At 55.9% G+C, this 17,470-nt stretch overlaps 1 protein-coding gene across 2 annotated transcripts in view; it reads left to right on the plus strand.

Moving 5' to 3' along the window:
* The window catches only part of QSOX1 (quiescin sulfhydryl oxidase 1), a 43,679-nt gene that overhangs the window by 23,071 nt on the left and 3,138 nt on the right, over window positions 1–17,470 (plus strand). For both annotated transcript variants that reach the window (XM_012444596.3, XM_012444595.3), the window contains exons 5-11: window positions 1,881–1,971; window positions 4,929–5,074; window positions 6,647–6,781; window positions 8,777–8,906; window positions 12,282–12,404; window positions 13,219–13,366; window positions 16,721–16,900. In XM_012444596.3, the coding sequence (XP_012300019.1) occupies window positions 1,881–1,971; window positions 4,929–5,074; window positions 6,647–6,781; window positions 8,777–8,906; window positions 12,282–12,404; window positions 13,219–13,366; window positions 16,721–16,900 (953 nt within the window). The remainder of the gene's footprint in view (window positions 1–1,880; window positions 1,972–4,928; window positions 5,075–6,646; window positions 6,782–8,776; window positions 8,907–12,281; window positions 12,405–13,218; window positions 13,367–16,720; window positions 16,901–17,470) is intronic.

Here is a 17,470-nt window from a genome sequence, read left to right on the forward strand (position 1 = left end):
CTCAGGCAATCCGCTTGCCTCAGCCTCCCAGAGTACTAGGATTACAGGCGTGAGCCACGGCGCCCAGCTCAAAGTGATCCTTTTACAGAACTTTAGGAAGGAGGCAGAGATGTGTGATAAAGGTGAGCTGCCCCTTCGGAAGTCCGAGGGTGGGCGTGGGGAAAGGGGTGCTGGCTCCCATATAGGTCATGTTCCCCTGCCAGCCTAGGGAAGAGCCAGGGAAGAGGGCTGAGAGGCCGGCCACCTGATGCCACTCTAAAGGCTCAACACCTCTTTTCCTCCACCTCAGCAGGGTGCACTCTGGCCCTCACCTCCCCAGCACATCCATCTGGACTGTCACTGGCTGGGCGGCTGGGCTCCAGCATCAGTGCCGTGTTGCAGCTTCTGTTTCTGTTGTGTTTGGTTTGGTTTTGAGATGGAGTCTCCCTCTGTCGCCCAGGCTACAGTACAGTGGTGCCATCTTGGCTCACTGCAACCCCTGCCTCCCATGTTAAAGCGATTCTTGTGTCTCCGCCTCCCGAGTAGCTGGGATTACTGGTGTGCGCCACCATGCCCAGCTAATTTTTGTATTTTTAGTAGAGCCGTGGTTTCACCATGTTGGTGAACAGACTGGTCTCAAACTCCTGACCTCAGGCAATCCACCTGCCTCAGCCTCCCAAAGTGCTAGGATTACAGGCATGAGCCACCGTGCCCGCTGCAGCTTGTGTTTAGAGGTGGTCACTGCTGTGTCATTGGATCCAGTAGAGGGAAGTAAGGTCACCAGGTGGAGGATGAAAAGAAGCAGCAAGTCTCTCCCCTTTCCCCTATTTCTTCTCACCTGCTAACCTCTTAAGCATGTGTGAGGATGTTCAGTTTTTAATTGGAATAAGAAATCATTTTTGTATGATTTTCTGTTGAAACTGAGTTTTAAAAACAACTTGCAGGTTGATTCTCTGATTTGAGAAGATAGTAAAATTTGCCTTCTTATTCATTTCCACCTTCACTTTCAGCTGAGGAAACTGGGCCTCAGTTTCCTCATCTTAAAATAAGGAGGTTGGGTTAGAGGTATACGTGGCTTCTAAGGTCTCCTGCACCCAAGACTTTCTGATTCTTTCATTCCTTTTTAATGCCTGCTCTAGAGAGGAAAGAACACATCTCCCACTTGGTCATGACTTGTCACAATTCCAGACTTATAGCTGTTGGGTTCTAATCCCCCAGCAGCTCTCAGGGGACCAATAGAAACCACCTGCAGTCAGCCTGGGCTTGCCCCAGCACATGGAGACAACTCTTCCCAGTCCCCCGCCCCAGGCTGCCTCCTACCCACTCCTGCCTCATTTTTTTTTTTTTTTTTTTTGAGAAGGAGTTTCACTCTTGTAGCCCAGGCAGGAGTGCAATAGCACGATCTCAGTTTACTGCAACCTCCACCCCCAGGATTCAAGGGGTTCTCCTGCCTCAGCCTCCTAAGTAGCTGGGATTACAGGTGCCCGCCACCACAACTGGTTAATTTTTGTATTTTTAGTAGAGACAGGGTTTCGCCATGTTAGCCAGGCTGGTCTCGAACTCCTGACCTCCAGTGATGTGCCCGCCTTGGCCTCCCAAAGTGCCGGGATTACAGGCGTGAGCCACTATCCCTGGCCCACTCCTGACTCTTGAAAGAGACAGGAAGCAAACACAAAACCAAGCACCCAAGGTAGGTCAGGCGAAGAGCCAGGGTTAGATAACAAGGGCAGCATCCTCTGAGACTCACGGTTTGGTTGATTTCCTGGAGGGCCCTGTGTGGAGGCAGAGGAGGGTGGGCTGGCCGCACCTGCAGCACTGAGTCACCAGCGCCTGGCGTTGCCAGCGGCTTTGTCTGATTTCTGCTGGCTGTGCAGAGTGACTGCCGGAGTTGTCTCTTGCAGGCTGAAGGAGATTGATGGATTCTTTGCGAGAAACAACGAAGAGTACCTGGCCCTGATCTTTGAAAAGGGAGGCTCCTACCTGGGTAGAGAGGTGAGCCACCCTGAAGTTCCCAGCTACTCCTGAATAGCCATTGAGAGACAGCCCCAGTTTGGGAGCAGGGCTTTTCCTGCCAATCCTAGGTTTTGATGGTCCGGGTCTTTTAGCCTGGCACTGGCCTGACCCCTGCTGGGAGTCATGGGAAGTGCAGGAACTGGACCTCTGCATTTAAAAACCTGTTTATTCTTATCTCCTTCACTGAAACCAAATATTACACCTGCTGTTACTGAGCATTGGACCAGATTGCTGGCACAGGTAGCTGCTAATCCCCCAAATTAACGAAGGTGATGAAATAGCATACCTAAGATCACACAGCTAAGTTGGTACAAGAGGGCTTTGAACCAGGTCCATCTGACTCCAAAGCCAGTGTTGTTTCCATGATTTCCCACCCCATGGGATTGGAGTAAAATATTTGGGAGGGAGGGAACATCGAGGTGCCCCAGCCCCACTGCAGGAAACGGGGTTCTTTTCCCAGGTGCCACTCCATCTCTTGCGTGGGGTGTCCATGAGCCAGCTGCTCAGTGCTTCGGGCTGCAGCACCCTGTCTAGAGAGCAGGGATGATTATGTTTCTCCATAGTATTGTTGGGAAAGTCAAATGCAGCAGTTTAGGTAAAGGGCCTGGATTGCAGCTGACACATACTAGGTACTTTATAAAGATCCATTCCCCTGGCCTAACACAGACAGCTCACCATCCTGCCATTGGCTCATGAACTTCTACACAGACCACGTGTGAGCTTTTTCCAGCTGCAAAAGCGGGACGTGCCAGTGCACAGGAGATGCTCCAGGACAGTGCGGGGCCACAGGCATGAGAGTTGGCATGAAATTAAACTGCGCTGTTGGCCTGAGTGATTTTCCTGCTGAAAGTCATCAAGCACAGCTGAGAGTCTGAGCTGAAACTGGATGCTGTCTCCAGGCCTCTCAGCCCTGAGAGGGGAGGCACACGTGTTGGGGAGGAGGCAGACAGCTTGGCTGAAGGAGTGCCAGACCCTCTGGAGTCCCAGTTCATGCCTGGGGTCATACCTGTCACATAGAGGTGATAAATGGTGATTGGAATGGGCTGTCCTCCCTCCTCTCCCCCAACAGTCCCCTGAGTAACTAGGAGCCGGGGTCCTGGTAGTTGCAGCCAAGTGCCTCCTGCCCATGTAGGGGTGCTCAGCGTGGGACAAGTGGCTAAGGGCCCAGGTTCTGGAGCCACACTAAGCTGGGATTTGTAGCACAATTCAGCCACATGCAAGCTGTGTGACCTGGAGGCATGGTTTCATTTCTAAGCCTTAGTTTCTCCAGCTATAAGATAGGAGCTTTATTTATTTATTTATTTATTTGAGATGGAGTTTTGCTCTCGTTGCCCAGGCTAGAGTGCAATGGCATGGTCTCGGCTCACTGCAACCTCTGCCTCCTGGGTTCAAGCGATTCTCCTGCCTCAGCCTCCCAAGTAACTGGGATTACAGGCATGCACCACCACGCTGACTGATTTTGTATTTTCAGTAGAGATGTGGTTTCACCATTTTGGTCAGGCTGGTCTCAAACTCCTGACCTCAGGTGATCCGCTCACCTCAGCCTCCCAAAGTGCTGGGATTACAGGTGTCAACCACTGTGCCTGACCAGGAGCTTTATTTTTAAATAAATACTTGTGTACCTACTATGTGCTAGTCACTGTTACAGCATTTTAATAAAATTAACCCCTTCGGTTCTCAGAACAGCTCCCCCAAAGTTGGTGGTATTATTATTGTTGTTGTTGTTATTTTGCAAGTGAAGAAATTGAATCAGGGAGAGGTTTAGTGCAGTGGGGCCAGGATTCCAATGCAGGCAGCCGTAGCGTATGGCGCCGCGTCTCTCAGTCTCCTGAGAATAGCTGCTGTTTCAGTGTTACGCTGAAGATAAATGAGGCAATCTGTGTGGCCACCACGCAACACCTACGCAATACATGTTAGCTAATGTTCTCTCTTATTTCTTTCTAAAAAACTGATGTCTGATAAGTCTGTTTTTCTGATTTGGAGTCTAGAGTGGAAGCTTTATAAATCCAAGAATAAAGGCTAGGGGGCGCCACCTGCTCCCTAGTGAGGAGGAGTGAGACGTCAGTCAGAGGCTGGTGCCTGCATTTGCAGTTGGCCTGCCCGATTATGCTCAGAACTTTTCCCATTCCTGATGTGGGGACATTGTCCTTCTCAACAAGTCCTCTTGTTGCCTTCAGAGAGCCCCATATTAAAAAGCCATTTCAGATCTTCTTATAACTATACACGTTGACCAAAGGGCCGCTCTGACTGCTGCACGTAGCTAGGCTCAGAGTTAGCCTGCCGTTTAGAAGTTTACTCAGTCCCAAAGGTTTATTTTGTCTGTATCCTACCCATGAAATTTGTTACCATGTGTATTTGAACTCAGGAAAATCACAGTTCTTTAAATATCTTCTGCGACTCGAGCTTCCATAAGGGAGACTGCTCTCGTCCCAACAATTGATATTTCAAACAAACAACGATTAGTAATTTCTAAAGGGATATTTTCCCTTTAGAAAGTGTTAGGAGCAGGCCCTGGGGAATCCTGGACATGAGAGAACAGTCAGATCTTGGGTGTGATGGTCTCAAGGACGAGAACGTGCTGGCTCAGTGCAAAAAACGAACGAGTTAAAATGAAACCACATTTTATGCCTTTAACAAATTGCTTTCATGAGAAAGAAAATGGCATCCAGTTGGGACTGTCACTGGAATGAAGGCGTGTGTGTTGCGCACAGCTCCGGGGCCTCTCCTCCCGGGCAGTGATTGCGCTTGGTACCTGCGGTTGGTGCCGCTGGCGGCCAGCATCTCTCATGCATCACATTGGTCCACCGTTTGTCGGGTTTAGAGCCTGGAGGGAGCACAGCTGCCATCCGGGTGCCTTCACAGGGCACCGAGCTGGGACTCCGCCCTGGCCCCTCCACCCGGTGGCCTGGCCCCCAGACGTCCTGCTGTCCCTGCAGGTGGCTCTGGACCTGTCCCAGCACAAAGGCGTGGCGGTACGCAGGGTGCTGAACACAGAGGCCGACGTGGTGAGGAAGTTTGGTGTCACCAACTTCCCCTCTTGCTACCTGCTGTTCCGGAACGGCTCTGTCTCCCGAGTGCCCGTGTGAGTATGCTGTCCCTGGTGTCCCCTCTCCTCCCTCCCTGTGCTCATCCTTCCTGCTTGCCCAGAGGGGCCGCCCGCCTTTCACAGTGACCAGCACGTTCTTTCTGAGGGGCCCCATGCAGGAGAAGCTGGGGTCTGCTCTCCGCGGGGGCCGGCACCTCCACAGTCAGGAGCCTGGGCCTGGAATGCTGTCCCCGCACTGCAGCTCAGGGACCTGCCTCAGCCCCCAACACCCAGTGTCACCTCCACCCCCACTCCGTCCCCACCACTGCCCTGGCCCTCTTCCCCACCCTCTCCTGTTTGCAGGCAGACTCACTGGCAGGCTGCAGGCCTGGCAAGGACTCAAATAGCCTGACCCTCCCTCCCTTTGATTTTCTAATTGCAGAAAAGTTCATTAGGAGCCAGACAATAGCCAGTTCCAAAATGCCGAGAGAAAACAATCAGGCCAGCCTCAGCCCCTCTGCCAGGCTCCTGCTGCTGAATGGCCCCTTAATGGCACCAGATGGTGCCTTGGTGCCCTCCCTGGGCAGATGATTGATGTCAGCCAGGCCCTGCAGGCAGGAGCGTGGGCCAGGGAGGCAAAGCTTGCCTGTGGTGCCTGGTGAGCTGCTCCTCAGGGCCCTCAGTGCCCACCCACACTGCGCTGGGCAGGGCGGCCACTCGCCTTCGCCCTGGCCCAGATCACCTGCTAGGGGACCCAAGAGGCACGATGTCACCGAGGACAGGGAGGTGCTCGCTTTCCGGGTAGGCCCAGAAAGTGCCAGTGCTGGTGGGGAGAGAGGCATTGTTTCCTCTCTCGGAGTTGGTGGAGGGGAAAATTGTTTGTGACGATGCTGCTTCCTGAGCCATCTGCTCACCAAGAAACCCCGGGCCAGGATGGTGGAGTGGAAGGAAGCCGTGCGTCCCCTGCCGGCTCCCCCGGGGCAGCCCTCACGCTGCTGCTGGGCGCAGCGTCTCTCTCTGCAGGGGCCGCGGATGAGGGGGTGTATGTATGTGCTCAGGAGGTATCTCGTGCCCTGGAGGACTCCTCCCTGTCAGAAAAGAGAAATCAAAAGGACTGTACAGATATTTAGAGAATTCTGGAGGCCCTTTGTCGTTGTTACTACCTGTTTTTTTTTTTTATCCATTAACAAACTCTCTGGACTTCTTGAGGGTGATGTCACTCATGGTGCCTCGGGGCGAGCTTGCAGATGGGCAGCTGCCATTTTCAACCTCGGGGTCCCGGGGAAGGGAGTCACACCCTGCCATTCCTGTTCATGGGTACTGGGCTGTCCCGCACCTCTCCGTGCCCTGCCCAGAGCCAGAGGGCCAGTGGGGGAATTCTTGGGCCCAGTTGCCTTACCAGCTGAGGCTGGTGTCAAAGGGGCCTTTTACAGCATGCGCAGTGATTAGAAAAGTTAAAGTGAGGCCTGGGTGCCTCTTCTGGCCTCCCAGAGGACAAGATGGAATCTCGTTCAAATATTTAATAAACCTTCTGTCTGATGAGCCACACTGCTTCCTCTTCTGACACTGATTAGCGCTGATCTTGTTCTCTGCATTCACCGCCTCTCCTCCTTGGTTCTGTGCCCTCAGGCTCATGGAATCCAGGTCCTTCTATACCGCTTACCTGCAGAGGCTCTCTGGGCTCATCAGGGAGGCTCCCCAGACCACTGTTGCACCAACCACTGTGAACAAGATAGCCCCCACTGTTTGGAAATTTGCAGATCGGTAAGGCCACGGCTGGTTCTCCTCACGTCTTCCCCCTCCTCTGATCACAGACCACCACCCTTTCACACTCACGCCCTCTTGCTCATTCTTCTTCCTTGTCATATGCTTAGTGTGTACCATTCTGAGCCAAGGCTGTCCCCCACCCCAAGGGCTGGCCATGCTCAAGGGCCTTCAGTGTGTGGGAGTGGCAGTTAGCTGCAGTCCCTCCAGTGTCTGTTACAGGGCCGGGCTGACTGTGGGGAGTGCTGGCTGGCACTGCCAGTTGTCCTTCACGAGGAGTGAACACCTTCCATGCCCCTTCAGCTTAACTCTACTCACAAATGGGGAATCCACGTGATAGAACACTCTCAGGCCTCCAGACCAACTTCCCACTCAAGCAGTTATTTCTGCAGTAAATATTTTTGAGTACTCACTACGTGAGATGTCCAGGCAGATGCAGTCCCTGCATGTGCAGACCCTACGGTCCCGTTTACAGCATCCCTTCTAGGAAGGCACTCAGCCTCACTTGAACACCTGTGGTGTCAGCAAGCGCACTGCCTTTTCAGCTCACCTGTGTGTGTGTCCGCAGTCGTAAGCATGAGAGAGCTGCTCTTCTCTCTGAGGCTCCTTGGCTCTTCTGTTGTGGTTGGGAGTGAGACAAAGCTGTAGACCTCCTGCACTGGCACCAGCTGCATACCAGCTGGAAATGTCTGACTGGGGAGCTCAGAGCTGGCCTGGATGGTGGCCCTCACAAGGGGAATGCATGAGACAGTTGGGGGAAAGGTGACTGCAAGAAGGACTTTGCATCCTAGCATGAGGGACTTCAAGGGTGGAAAGTGCCAAATGGAGAGACGTTTAGTAGATCATGGTCATTCCATCGTGACGAATGATCATCGTAATGGTCATGTGATCATTACGGTTATGCAAACCGTTGACGTTCTTGTAATAGCTCGGACTGGTGTACGTGCCTGGCTCTGTGCTGGGCGCCTTCCCTGTGTTACCTCATTCAGTCATGGGGCCACTTCTGGAGGCAGAGCACTGGAATGGAGAGGTAAACCGAGGCCCAAGGACACCAAAGTGGAGCACAGAGGAGACCTTGCCCTGAGGGGGAAGCACAGGCAGCCACAGTGCTCAGCCCGTTAGTTGCCCATATGGGCTCTTTCCAGCCTCAGGATGTAGCGGGGGCAGGAGCCATTCATGTATTTTACAGATGAGGTGACTGAGGCCCAGGAAAGTCAATGGAGTTGCCCAAGCTCACAGAACTAGCTCATGGTCAAACTGAGGCCAGAACCCAGGTCTCAAGAGACAAGGGAAGAGGCAGCCAACCTTCCTGGCCCCTGCCACCAGAAACCTGAGCCTGGACCTCAGCATGATGGGCCTGGGGTGGAGCAGCCAGCGTGGAGTCCCGGCCCTTCCCTGTGGGCTGCGGAGAGGTGTGAGATGGGGCCACCTGAGACATGAGTCCGGCAGCTGTGAGCACGTCAGCCCTGAAAGAAATACGAGCACTGCTTCCTGTCCTGCCCCCACCCCCCATTTCCCAGCCTTGGTGGGCAGCTAAACCCTGGTCTTGCAGAGAGTGCCCAGTTTTCCCAGAGGCCTGTCGTGTGTGTATGCACCTGCTGTCTGATTGTGTCTAGGGGTCTTGGCTCAGAGCTGGCTTGATTATTGAGTTGTGGGAGGGGTTGGCTCTGGGCCTGAAAACAGAAAACTCCTCCTCTCTGCCAGGAGCTGCTGAGAATTTTACATTTGTGCTTTTGTTTGATCCTCTCGGCAACTTACCCTTGAGCAATGTATTATTATTCACATCTTACAGATGAGGAATTGAGGCTCCGAGACATTAAGTAATTTACCCAAATCACACAGCACATTTCTGGCAGAAGCAAGTGGTAACTTACAAGACTCTGTGACCATCAGCAGTGCCCCTCCTCTTCTCTCCCTTTAGCCCTGGGTGCTCCTCCCAGCCCCGGCCCCATGGTTAATACCCCTTTCTCTCTCCACCTCCCTCTGGGTCCTCAGCTCCAAGATCTACATGGCTGACCTGGAGTCTGCACTGCACTACATCCTGCGGATAGAAGTGGGCAGGTTCTCAGTCCTGGAAGGGCAGCGCCTGGTGGCCCTGAAAAAGTTTGTGGCAGTGCTGGCCAAGGTGAGCAGCGTCATGGGCGGCCCTTGTCTGTGCAATTCCACGGATGGTCCGAGTGCGTTCCTGTAAGCTGGGCACCCCATCAGCCCCTCCCTCCAGAAGCCCATGGTCTGGCTGGACACCTGGACCCGCAGCTCTCCCTGTCCCCCATAGGTGCTGCCTTCCAGCCTCAGCCATACCCCACACAGCCCCGCACTGCCAGGGACAGCCCTGCCCCATGCAGCGGGATGGGTGGGAAACAGGGTGCCCCCCACCTGGGGATATTTCCAGCTGATTGGGTGACTATGTGGCTCTGCCTGCCTGAGTCCCCAGAGCCCCAGTGTGGCTTCCCACCCCTTGCCATGGTCACTGGGAAAGCAGGACCCCGGGCCACCCCAGCGAAGGAGAGAGCATGCCCTTCTGCTACTCCTTGCTTCCCGCCCAGTCTCACCCCGATCCCTGGCCCTGACCTCACCTTCCTTACTCCTTGATCGTTTCCCCGGGAAGGTGGCTACTCCGCGAAGAGTAGCTCCTATTTATGGAGGACCTGATGTCTGTCTAGGATTTCATCTTCTTAACTAGTCTGCAAGGTGGGTGGGTTATTTTGTCCATCCCCATTTAAGAGGCCCAGGGAGCTCAAGTGGGATGCGTTTGTTCTGCCAGCCTGGAGGTGTTCTGCTCAGGCCTTGAGCCTGCGCTCCTTCCTCTCTGAAGGTGAGAGGTGGCTGCCCCTCCCTCTCTGCGCCCTTCCCTCTAGTTCCAGATCCTGGCCAGTGCAGCCCTTCTGGAAACCCAGGACTCTGAGTACTGCTGAGTCAGACGTGGCTCTGGGTGCTTCGGGGTTGGCCGCAGGCTCAGCCTCCCTTGGCCCTGGGGTCCGGATCTGAGCCCGCCCTCCCCGGTGCAGTGCGGGCCTGCAGGAAGCTGGGGCTGCCCTCGGGGTGATTTGCACCTCTCCTTGGGAACTTCCTGCCAGCCTGATCCCTCCTTCCCACCTCCCTGTTCTGGCCCCTTGGCTTGGTCACCCATGCATGCGTGGTGACATTGAGAGGGCCTGACAGGGACGTTTCTGCCGAAGGCTGGACAGTTGCTGGCCCCTCACAGAAGTCCCAAGCAGAATGAGCCCTTGTTCTTCAGTCCATTGCCATACTAGAGACCTTTCCTCCAAGGCTGAGAGCTGCTTGGTCCTCACAGTACAGAGGCCTGGGGTCGACAACCTAGAGACGCAGAGGGGAAAAGTCCAGAACGGTCCCATGTACAGTCCATTGTCCTGACCCATGAAGGAGATCCTCAAGCATGCTTTCCGGCATGCCTCAGACACCCCACCGCCCTAGTCCAGTTCCTTCCAAAGGGGTCAGCCCAGGGAGATGGGCTTGTGTGCCACTTGCGTCCCGCAGCTGTGCGCAAACCTGCCATTTTCTCTGGCCCCAGTGGGGCTGTTTACAGTCAGTATGTGGGGAAAGAATGAGATTGAGAAACTCCCTGAGCTGGCAGAGGCCTAAGCCTCACCCTGTCTGTGCCTGCTGAGCCTCCGCCTTCAGCAGGGACTGGGAATGGGCTTGAGAGGAAGGTGCCTGCCCTGCAGAGCCAGGGCTGTCAGAGAGGACGGGGCTGGCAGCGGTGGGGAGGACAGAGGGAAGCTGGGGGTGCCCAGCAGTAGCAGCAGAGGCACCTGGGGCACGGGCCTGGAGAACCTCTGTTTGGCTTTTGCCGGCACAGCCCCTGGGGGCTGCAGAGTATTCTGGTCCTCGCCTTGCCTCGGTAGCTACTTCCTGAATGGTACTATCAGGATCAGGTTTATGTCTAGCAGCTACCGTTTCTTCAGCCCTGCCGGTGCCTGCAGCGTTCTTTGTCTATTAGCTCATAATTGTTTCTCAGAACAGACTTTCCACAGCACGGCTTCTAGTATGATCTCCATATCACTGACGATGAAACGAAGGCCCAGAGAACTAAAGCAGCTTGCCAGGGTCCTCCGGCTAGTGAGGGGCTGGGCAGGGGGCCACACCCACTCTCATCCAGCCCATGCCCATTATCACCAAGCGCATGGTGCTCATGGGCCCGAGCGCCCAAAGGTGCAAGCGCACACTCTGCTGGCTCCCCCTGGCGAGCTGCCAGCCCCGCGGGTGCCCAGTCAGTGGGTAGGCCCTCTGCAAGTCCTGCCAGTGCTCCCCCACCCGCCTCTCCCAGCCAGTGCTCCCCCACCTGCCTCTCCCAGCCAGTGCTCCCTCTCGTGAGCAGCTGGCAGGACCGGCCACTGGGTGGCGTATGGGCACCAGGGTTTCCTTGCTCCCGGTTGTCCAGAGCGCCTTAATTCATCCTTCCTCTGGCACCATCACCTTAGAAGGCGGAAGTTTCCAAGTCGGGGTGATGGCGAACGTCAGTGAGAAGTGCCGACTCCAAGCTGTAAATCTGTGTGTGAGTCCCAGAGGCCCGCGTGGGCCCACCACAAGGGCACATGTCAAAGCGTGGTCTTTTCCGGTCACTTCTCACCCTGGGGGAAGGTGTCCAGCCCGAGGTTTGATAGGAATATTTATTGACTTTCTCAGAGGACTGGATCTGTTAGCAGGCTTTCCTATTTCATTACCGTTCGTGTCTCCGGCATCCTTCTCCTCTCAAATGTCCGTCTTTGCTTTCTTTGCTGCGAGTTTCTCAGGGTCCAAGTTCCCTTGGCCGGCCTCTTTGTGGTTTTATCCGACCAGCTAGTTGCTGCGCCCCTCTCTCCCCCGCCCTCCGCCCCGCGTGCTGCGCACGCGCACACACGTACCCACGCATACATCCTCCTCCCTGGAGTCCTGTGGTTTTCAAGTGCTGATACTAATCAGATTTGAGTTGACTTATTGTCAGAGTAGCTTTTCATGCTCCTCAGAGACCACTGGGAGTTACCATCAAGATCTGGATCTTGGCTGGGAGCCCCTGGCCTGGCTGGTCTTCATTGGCAGCCCACGGAATCCAAACGAAAGGTCTTGTGCCCACCTAGCCCAGCTGGCCAGTCAGCCAGCAAGTCAGCTCCATCCGAGGACCACCCAAAGACAGGACCGTGTGGCCCAGGGCTCCCAGCAGCCCTGGCAAGAGGCGCAAGTGCTCCCGCCTTCCTCCTAGTGGTGGTCGGGGCTGGGGGTGCTGCACAGGAGCCTGAGGTCTGAGAGAGAGAGACCCCTAGCACCCAGCCCCACTTAGAGCTAGCACGTTCCCCACCCCATCTTCTAGCCTTACCGGGTGCCCCAGAGCAAAGGTAGTGCAGAAGTCACATCCGTGTCTCAGGTAGAATGTTTTCCTGGTGGTTTTGGAACTTTCCATGAAACTGCCCTGGCCAGCGTCTGCGTAGCTTCCTACCAGCGCAGGACGGGGAACTTGGGAATTGCTTTTCACTCTCCAGCTTCTGCTTGCTCCTCCCCACAGTATTTCCCTGGCCAGCCCTCAGTCCAGAACTTCCTGCACTCTGTGAATGAATGGCTCAAGAGGCAGAAGAGAAGGAAAATTCCATACAGTTTCTTCAAAACTGCCCTGGACGACAGGAAGGAGGTGAGTCTGGGAAGCAAATGAAGATCTCTCCATCCTCCGTATAGGTGAGAGTGCAGGGGGTTAACCCTGTGCTCTCCGACCTCCTTCACCAATTTGCACTCAGGGAGTCAGTGATCTTGGTTGGGTCCTTCCATTAATAATCAGTAAATTACTATTGATTGAGCTTTCTATGTGCACATCTCATTTAATCCTCATAATGTTAGTGGAAGGTAGATATTCTCCCCATTTAGCAGATGAAGAAACAGTGCTTTGAAGAGGCTCAGCAACTTGTCTGGTATCATACAGCCAGTAAGCATTTGAGCTGGGATGAAAACTTGGTGAGACACCAGAGTTTTGAACAGCTGCCCTGTGCTGCCTCTTGGCACGGGGTGCTGCTCAGCACGGCCTCCCTGGCCCTCTCCGGGCTCCTTCTGGGCGCCTGCTTTTGCTGCTGTTTGCAAATGTGGGTCACTGCCGCCAGCGAAGGTGTAAGGTGTAGAACCTTATAGATTTGCAGGCTGTCAAATTTCGAAGGGACCTCAGAGATAACCCCCTTGTTTTATAGTGGGGGAAGTTGAGACTAGAACAGGATGCAACTTGATCTGTGTCACAGCTTTGTGTGTGTGTGTGTGTGTGTGTGTGTGTGTCACAGCTTTTCAGATCTGCTGCTGCTTTGGTGGGTGGAGCTGGTGGAAGGGAAATGCCACCTTGGAGGCGATGGACTGAGGGACCTCATCTGTCTTAGGGCTGTGTCTCCCGCAAGCTTCCTTTGCCGCCTCTCCTCCCATCCCTTTCCTTCTCCAGATGTGCACTCACACGCGTGTGTGTCCCTTAGGGTGCTGTTCTTGCCAAGAAGGTGAACTGGATTGGCTGCCAGGGGAGTGAGCCACATTTCCGGGGCTTTCCCTGCTCCCTGTGGGTCCTCTTCCACTTTCTGACTGTGCAGGCAGCTCGGCAACATGTAGACCACCCACAGGAAGCAGGTACGTCCGGGGTCCAGGGCCGTTCACCCCACTGTGCCTCCAACCCTGCCCTGTTCGGCCCTGCAAGGGGGGAGGGAGCAGGGCAGCTCCCTTGAATTGCCCCACTGGCTGCCAGCTCCCAGAGGATGGGGAGAGTCAGCCTTGGGGCTCCGGCAGGATCGCTGTTTCTGCAGGTAGCCCCACCCGGCCAGAATGGAACCCATCCCAGGAGGGAGCAGACTTTGGGAATTCACCCAGTCCTCTCCCCGGCCCCTGAAGCTTTGGGGCTAAGGCCTCTCCCTGGCTTTCTTAGGGCTTATAGCTCGCTTTGCTTTCAGTCTTCATGAAAAGTTTGTGATTCTATTTTTCTATACTCTTAATGAAGAAGAAATCATGTATATTTCACAGTTTGCATAGCTGATACATGGCAGGCACTTGGAGTGATTTTATTGCACTTCCCACTGAGAAACAATTTCCTAGGGGAAGTTAGGGAAGGACATTTCCCTGCTGCCTTGTATCGTCCACAAACTGCACGGTGGAGAGAAGGATGCGGGGGTGAAGAGAGAGCGTGCTCGATGCCATTGGGAAGGGGCCCAGGGCCTCACGGGGTGGGCAGGATTCTGCCAGCAGAGGAGCATCCCAGCAGAGGGGGCAGCCTGTACAGAGGCCCCACGTATCAGAGGAGCTGCCACTCAGTGTGGGAAGCCGGCATGGATGGAGTGGATGGAGCATCTCCACCGTGCCAGGCAGTGCTGCAGGTGCCGGGGACACAGCAGCACGTGGGACAGGTCCCTGCCCTCCCAAGGCCAGTGTATGAGTGGGAGGGGACAGACACCGAGAGATGGTTTCAGCCACGGTGGCGAACGCTGTGAGGAAGACGAAGCAAAGCCGTGCCGGAGTGGGTGCTGTCTGGAGCGGGGACTGGGGGAGGCTTCCCTGTGGAGGGCCTGGTGCTGGGACCCATGTGGAGAGGAGGAGGCAGTGGGGGACATCTGGGAAGAGAGCCTCCCAGGCCGTATTAGTGTCCTCGGGCCGCGCTGACGACTATAGGCTGGGGGCTCAGACAGTAGACATCTGTCGTCTCCGTTCTGCAGGCTGAAGTGCAAGGTGGAGGTGTCGGGGCTGGTGTCTCTGCGCCTCTCTCCTTGGCTGGAGCTGGTCGTCTTCGCCCTGTGTCTCCCAGCAGTTGTCCCTCTCCCTGTCCTTCCTGCAAGGACACAGTCCTGTTGGATTAGGGCCCACCCACCTGACCTCATTTTACCTTCATCACCTCTTCAAAGTCCGTCTCCAAAGATGGCCACATTCTGAGAGGCTGAGGATTAGGGTTTCAACATAGGAATCTGGGGGAACATAATTCGGTCCATAGCACAGCCCTGGGACCAGCAGGTGCAGAGGACAAGCCAGGTGTGTGGGCAGCAGCGAGAAGAGGGCACTGTGGCCGGAGGGCGAGAGGTGAGGCCGCAGAGAGAGGCTGGGGGTGGAGGTGGGCACTCGTGAGCTGGGAGGCCTTGGTGAGGGCAGGGTTGGGATGTTGGTGTTGGCATTTTGAGAAACCACCAAGAGTCTAACAGGAGTGACACGTGGTTTCTAGAGAGATTCTAGAAAGGTGGAGGTGGGCTGCTGTGGGGCAGGGGGCACAGGCCAGCCGAGGACGAAGCTGCAGAGCTCGTCCAGCAGTGCTGGGGGGGACTAGGGTTGTCAGTGCCCCTGGAGGAAGCGGTCAGACTTGGGGATATGTTAAAGGCGGAGCTGAGGGACTTAATGAGAGATTGGAGGAAGGCTGTGTGGGAAGCAGGACTCGGGTGGACTCCAGGGTTGTGGGGCCTGAGCCCCTGGCGGATGGTGGTCCTGTGAGCTGAGGAGTTGGGGGCGCAGGGTGGGAGGGTAGAATCAATGGTCTGCTTTGTGTCCATAGACCTCCCAATGGAGGTGTGCCCGGTTAAGTCTGGAGCTCCAGGAGAGGTGCAGGATAGAGATCAGCTTTGCCATTGTTAGTAGCATCATAGCTCAAGCCGTGGGACCGGATGAGCTCCCTGGAGGTAGAGAAGAGTGCTGAGGACTGGGCCCTGGGGCATGCAGCATCAAACCACCAGCAAAGGAGGCTGAAAGGGACAGGCTGTGGCGATTTTGAGGGGGCCCCAGAGTGCAGTGTTTCAAGATGGAGGTGCAGTGTTCAGAGCCATGCTGCTGGAGGCTGCGCAGTGAGAGGACATCTGTAGCAAGGCTGTGTCCGTGGCGTAGTGGAGGTGATGGCCTGTTTGAATTTGGCCGACGAGAGACCAGGAGGCAAGATGCTGGAGATAATGAGCAGGAACTGGGGCATGACTGGGTTAGAGGGGACTTCTTTATGATCATCATTTTCCCCAGTTGGAATGATCCCTTATCAGGGGAGAAATGGAGGTTGCAGTAAAGAAACATTAACAGAAGTGAGATCCTGGAGGAGGTGAGAAGTGGGGTGGCCCAGCAGCAGCGGAGACAGAGGCTGAGCACAGCCAGGGCCAGTGTGGTGAGGCCTGGTGGTGGGGAGGTCGCGCCTGTGCTGGGTGCAGAAGACCAAGCTGAGAAGGCAGAGGAGAGAGAGAGAGGCAGGCATGGGCTGCTGTGGGTCTCACCTTGCCAGGAGTGACAGAGAGTAGGGTGCCAACATCCTGCTGCGTGGAGGGGTAAAAGCAGGAGATTGGCTTCTGAAGGCCTGGGAGCTTTGCAGTAGGGAGAGGGTTTGGAGGCCCGCGCCAGCAGTGCTGGAGTCCGGGGGTGAAGGGCCTGGGGGGGTGCGTTTGGGGAGGAGTGGTGTCCTCAGCAGGGAGCCTGGTGTCAGTTAGAGCAGGAAAGTGGGGCTGGTTAACAGGCCTTTGCTGATGCCAGTCCAGAGGGCCCAGTGGGCCGGGGTAGAGGGAATGGACGGGGAGAGCGAGGAGAGACGGAGGCAGATTAGGGCACGTGTAGGCGAGCTGCAGGCCCAAGGAAGGTGAGGCATGGTGGGAGCAAGTGGCCGGGCAGCCTGAGTGGGCAGGGGAGGAGGGGCCTAGGGCTAGGGCGGTGGCCCCTGCTGACCTCTCTCACCGTGTCACAAAGAACCTGAGTCGCCTGCCAAAGAGTGTGGACTTTGTCCTGGGTGTGAGTGACAAGCGCCCAGTTGAATGGCAGGGAAGGGCATCTGGGTTTGGGAGTTTGGGGGGGATGGGGTCTCCTGTAAAGTGACCCTGGCAGGTAGAGAAGTAGGCAAGGGGACACTGGGCCTCTCCTAACGTAGGCTGGAGTGCGTGTGCAGGGGTGGCCGCAGCAGGGTGGGGGAAGCAGGGCGGCCTGGGGAGGCACCTGCAGTGGGGCTGGCAGCCTGAAGGGCTGGGGCATGGCGTCTCATCTGCCCTGCAGCCAAGGCCCAGGAGGTCCTCCAAGCCATCCGAGGCTACGTGCGGTTCTTCTTTGGCTGCCGAGACTGCGCCGGCCACTTTGAGCAGATGGCTGCTGCCTCCATGGACCAGGTCGGGAGTCCCGACGCCGCTGTCCTCTGGCTCTGGTCTAGCCACAACAAGGTCAACGCTCGCCTCGCAGGTAAGGAAGGGGCGGCCGGAGTCACCTGTTGGGGATGAGGGGGTGAGGATACTTTGGAGTCTTAGGCCAAAAGTTGGTGAAGGGACACTCATTGTCCCCTCAGTCACAGCCTAGCCCCGTTTTCGGGATGAGGAAAATGAGGCTTTGGCACTGTAAGACCCTGGTCTTCCCATGCCATTGCTGACTCTTCTCTGCTCTGGGCCCCTCTCTGGCCCACTGGGGTCCCTCTCCTGCCTCTCCTGCTCCGCCTTCTGGCTGTTGGCCGCTTACTCAAACTGCTAGGGCGGAGGGTCTGATGAGAGAAGGGGCTGGAGGAGACCAGGTCCTTCCTGGAAACACCAGGCACCGGTTCCCAGGAGGGGGCCTTGCCCTCCGCATTCCCTCATTTCGGTGCTTCCTTTTCCTCATGCGCAGGAGTCTGATGGCTCCAGCGGGCAAACACATTAAACTCCAGGGCGCAGGGTGGGGAGGGAGCCATCTGTGGACAGGAGGCAGCCTGTGTGTGGGGAGGGAGTCTCGCACGTGGCTGTGACAGCCTCCCAGGGGTGGGAGACTGGGGCGGAGGAGCCG

This window comes from Aotus nancymaae, unplaced genomic scaffold (genome assembly GCF_030222135.1).
Source record: "Aotus nancymaae isolate 86718 unplaced genomic scaffold, 86718_ANA_hifiasm-v0.15.2.pri h1tg000108l, whole genome shotgun sequence".
Classification (NCBI taxonomy): domain Eukaryota; kingdom Metazoa; phylum Chordata; class Mammalia; order Primates; family Aotidae; genus Aotus; species Aotus nancymaae.